At 52.1% G+C, this 5,002-nt stretch overlaps 1 protein-coding gene across 1 annotated transcript; it reads left to right on the forward strand.

Annotated features, from left to right (window-relative positions):
* The first annotated feature begins 933 nt into the window (after positions 1-933).
* LOC122211811 (olfactory receptor 10C1-like) lies at positions 934-1,878 on the forward strand. The gene has a single exon (XM_042925235.1). It carries the CDS (start codon positions 934-936, stop codon positions 1,876-1,878), a length of 945 nt encoding a protein of 314 aa, XP_042781169.1.
* Positions 1,879-5,002: the final 3,124 nt, after the last annotated feature.

Genomic DNA, 5,002 nt, shown 5'->3' on the forward strand with positions numbered 1-5,002 from the left:
GGTGTGGGAGGAGAACTCTGGGCATGTTAGTGTAGATCGCGTCCCTCCCCCCTCCCCCCAAACCAATTTTCGGGGACTTTAGGGGACCATAAATGCTCTGTGTTGTAAGAGTCTTAGAAAACATCTGTTCAACACTGTTTTTTGTTTATTTTAGGGAAGTTGAGGGTATGTGAGGAGAAGTTGCTCAGCTCAGGGTGCCCTGCCGGTCAGTGACAGAGCAGGTGCTAAAGCCAAATCACTGATTCAAAGAAGGCTCTTCTTTTTATGCTATAGGACTTCTTGCTTGGGACTTTGACCTTACGGTTTTCCTCTCTAAGAGATCCCAGTGCATGTCTCCTGTGGAGATCATACTTCAAAAGACATGGTGAGTCTACTAGGGGAGGTACCGTCGGGCACCGCGGACCTCAGATGTCAGGGACTGTTGTCAGAGTGCCCCCATCTCTGCCATTTCCCACCTCTCCTTCCAGCCCTTATGGGCACAGTCTATAAACTCCAGTGGGGCTTCCTCAAAGAGGCCCTGGAAGTCACCTTTAGGGGATGACTCCATTCTTCTCCACAGCCCAGTTTTGCTGGTTGTTTCATCATCGGAAACTATAGGAAGGATAGAGGTAGGAATTGTCTTGTCTCTTCTATTTGCTGATGGGGGACTAGAGACAAGATCCAGATGCCCAAGTATCTAGAACCCAATATTATAAATTAGAGAGGATTCAACTGGGATCAGGAGCCTTGGTTTCTAGTTCCAGCCCTGTCAACAACAGATTCTATGATGTGGGTCCGTCCACTTCCGCCCTTGGGAGTGCAATTCCTCTATTGTGAAGGGACTGGCATTGGTTAGACAATGTCAGGTTGCTGCTAGGTGCTCACACTTCGTGTTCTTGGCACCAGGAAGACTTTTCCAAAGAGAGGAAGATCCTGAAGTACTTCCTAGGAATCATGGATCCGCTCAACCACACGTGGACCCAGAGTTTCGTCCTCGCTGGTTTCAGTGTCCCCGGAACCCTGCGACCTCTTGCCTTCTTGGGGACCCTGTGCCTCTATCTCCTCACACTGGCCGGGAACCTGTTCATCGTTGTCCTGGTCCAGGTGGATGCGGGACTGTCCACGCCCATGTACTTCTTCATCGGTGTCCTCTCCTTCCTGGAGCTCGGGTACGTCAGCGCCACGGTGCCCACGCTGCTGCACACGTGGCTCCGTGGGCGCTCAGCCATCTCGGCAGCGGTGTGCTTCATCCAGCTGTACGTCTTCCACTCCCTGGGCATGACCGAGTGCCATCTGCTGGGCGTCATGGCGCTGGACCGCTACCTGGCCATCTGCCGCCCGCTCCACTACCGGGCACTCATGACCAGAAAGGTCCGGTTCTGGCTGGCAGGGGCCGCTTGGGTGGCTGGTTTCTCAGCGGCACTGGTGCCAGCCAGCCTCACGGCCACCCTGCCCTTCTGTCTGAAAGAGGTGGCCCACTACTTCTGTGACCTGGCACCACTGATGCGGTTGGCGTGCGTGGACGCAGGCTGGCACGCTCGAGTGCACGGGGCGGTGATTGGTGCGGCCACTGGCTGCAACTTCGTGCTCATTTGGGGGCTCTACGGGGGCATCCTGAGGGCCGTGCTGAAGCTGCCCTCGGCTGCCAGCCGGGTCAAGGCCCTCTCCACCTGCTCCTCCCACATGATCGTGGTGGCCCTCTTTTATGCCTCCGCCTTCACGGTCTATGTGGGGCCACCTGGGAACCGCTCTGAGGGCACAGACAAGTGTATCGCCTTGGTGTATGCCCTTCTCACTCCTCTCCTCAACCCCATCGTCTATAGCCTTCGCAACAAGGAAGTGAGGGAGGCCGTGAAGAGGGTCACTGTCAGGGTCAGGACTATTCTGAAGGGACCCTGACGGGCTGAATTGGTCACAGCTCAGCTGCTTGGCCGCAGTGGGAACCGGCCGGTTGGTTGGTCAATCATCTGGTCAGGGTTGAAGTCCACACCAGCGAACGAATCCATCAGATTTTCTGTCGAACGTGCTGCAGACGCGCACTCAGGGGGACATACCTGGGTTCATCAGACGTGAACATGTAGGGAGAAGGGAGGTGTGTGTTCGATTCCATTCGAATCTAACGGGGGGGAAATGCCACAGAGGAGAAAGGAAAAAAACAGGGACCCCATGCAAACGCTTCTGCTGAACTTCCAACCTGGGGAGACAGAGCAACGCTGAGCAGAGGAAGATAATCTAAAGCTAAGGTGGGGGCGGAGGGTTGCCCAGAAGAAAGGGTGGGAGAGTGGAAAACAGGAGCCCAAAGCTATGGCTCCCAGGTGTGAGCATAGGCAGAGCCAGGGGTGGTGGGCTATTGGGTGGGGGAGGGCAGCTCCGTGGGGGGAGAACACCCCCCACCCCGGGAGCAGGAGGCCGGAGGCTGCATTTTACAGTGTGCTCTCTACTGGGGCAAGAGGGAGATGGTGACGACGGGGGTGTTGTCTGAGTTCTCGCCCAATGTCACGGACCATTCCAGAGAAGGGATCCGCAGCCGTGCTAAGTAAACAGCAACAGAAACAAAACCCGAGCAGCAAACAAAGAGCTTTGCAAATCTTGCGTACTAAGCACTCACCTGCGAAGTAGAAAACAGGTTGAAAGAGAAAGTAGGATCACGTTCTGTGCCTTCTTCCCCTCGGCTCTTCCTCCTGCCCTCCCCCGCCCCTCCCCAGCCCCTGCCAAACCAAGTCCTCTGGTGAGCAAAGTCTGAAAGTTAATGCTCAGGTTCAACCTCCGGACTCTGGTGACATGTAGACTGAAGGTCAAATGCCTGCCCAAGCGTGTCAGAGGGTGAGAGACAGGACCCAAATTTTGGCAGAGCTGAGGCCACTGTATGGCTCTTGAATACCCTATCTATTTTCATTTTTATACAAGTAACTGCTAAAAAACTCAAACCAATTATGTTTGGTATGTCTGCCCTATTTCAGAACACAGTGCTAGCTTCTCTCAAATGTATGCCTTTAACCTTCATAATACCCCTCGGAAGAAGGAAGAAGCATCCGAATATCTATGTGAGGAAAATAGTACGATTTCTGGGCTGTGGTGAAGAGACACGGACCAGACCGGGATCTGTGGGGCCACGGGTCTGAGGGTCAGTGGGTTCACCCTCACGGGCATGACCTTGGTGAGACGCACGGTCTTGTCCTCTCTGCGTGAGCGCGTGGCCATTCATATCCCTTCCTGCTTACGGAGCTTTGATTCCATGATTGCAACACTGCTTAGAGAAAGCAGGGCCCGAAGGAGGCCCCCGTGGGTCAGATCTGGACATCCAACACAGAGAGAGGAAGGTGTTGGTCCAAACCCCTGGTTTTGCTGCTTTTCGACTATGTCAAAAAAAGACAGACCAAAAAAAAAAGTAACTTCTTTCTTCCTCCTTTTTGTTGTCCTTAAAAAATTCTATAACCAAGAGTTCTAAAAATTAAGTGAAAGGACACATCCTAAGTGTTCAATACATAAGTTAGCCATATTAGTCTAGAGGCAGGGCAGGGTAGTGATTTAGAGCGCGGGCTTTACTGGCTATCTGCCTGGGCTCGGACATTAATTCTACCATTTACTTGCTGTGTGACCTTCAGCAACGCACTTAACTCCCTGTGCCTCAGTTTCCTGATCTGCAAAATGAAGACAATACTAGAACTTTTAAGCACTGTGTAAACACTTACTGTTCCCCCACATACAGTTCTGCAGTGGAAATTTCTTCCTGTGAGGATGCTTCGTCTCACACAGAGCTCACATTTTTATTCTGGGTGACGTCAGTAGAATTGGTAACATGCCGAGCGAGGCATCTTCTTTGGACCTAAGCATCCAACGTCAGCGCTGCAGGAAGTCTGTGCCGCCTCCCTAAATGCAAGGTGCAGCACTCTGTTCTGCTGGCCGGTTATGTCTCACTTTTCTGCTCTGGTCTTTTCTCTCCCCTTGTACCTCTTTTCACTCAGACAGCTCTTGTCGCAGGTGCGGTTATGGGCACAATGGAAACAGCTTTGTTCTCTGCGGGGGCAGCACCAGAGAGTGGCTGGGGGCCGCTTGCCCTTGCAGTGGCTTGGGTCATGGTCGTTAATAGCCCTGGGGATCCCGTCCCTGTGTCTACACTCTGCGGTGTGCCCGGGGGCTCACAATCCTGTTTTGGAGACAAGCAGTTAACAACTCAAGGCAGCATCATTGATTTCTAGCACAGGGCTTGGTGTTCGATGATTTATGAACAAATCAATGAATAAACGGATGAGAGTCCCAGGAGCGTCATGGAGATTGAGCGCCCCTCTTTGAACCGCAGAACGAGACAGGGCCTTACTTAGTCTCTCCACAGCTCCAAACTCCCCTCGCCTTCGTTTTATCATCTTTCCCCTCTTGCGACCTCGGGTCCTTCCTTCTACAACCTGCAGTTTGGATCTTCCCTAGTGCCCTTTCCCCACTGATACAAAGAACTGGGGTGCTGAGTTGCTGACTCCTACCTCTAAAACCTGCCCTTTGAGTGGTCCTGTGGGGCCCGAAGGGGCTGGAGTCCCGGCCTGGCTGCCTCTGGCAGAAACCCAAGGGTTTTCTACAGATAGCATCACTTTTAATGTGTGCTGTGACGTGAGAAAAATGTTTGAGAAGCAATGCCTGGTTGGGGTGAGCGCTGAAGGCAAGACCCGACTTTGTCCACTTGTCCCTTGGTGACCTCCGGAGAAGACTGTAGCAGGAGAGGCGGTGGGGGCAAACAAGGACATATGACGGTAGCATATCATTGACGTAACAAGTTTTTTTAATATATACTTTTTTTTTGCTTCAACAAATAATATTCCTGAAAGGCTTGCAACATTTGCCCTGCAGGATTAGTGTTTCTATGTGCAACACTCAGAAGATGACTCTATTTCATAGTCCCCGATTCTTAGGCATAAGGCCCCACGCCATACATTTCATTCCACCCTTCCTTTCCTTTTTCTTAGTGAGAAATCTCAGAGATCTTTCCATCTCCTTGTAGAGAGTGCTTTCCGTTTTTTTAAAAAATATATTT

The sequence above is a fragment of the Panthera leo genome, chromosome F3 (genome assembly GCF_018350215.1).
Source record: "Panthera leo isolate Ple1 chromosome F3, P.leo_Ple1_pat1.1, whole genome shotgun sequence".
NCBI lineage: Eukaryota > Metazoa > Chordata > Mammalia > Carnivora > Felidae > Panthera > Panthera leo.

What these genes read in the sequence shown, in the direction of transcription:
- LOC122211811 (XM_042925235.1), top strand. Translation starts at nt 934, where the DNA reads ATGGATCCGCTCAACCACACGTGGACCCAGAGTTTCGTCCTCGCTGGT.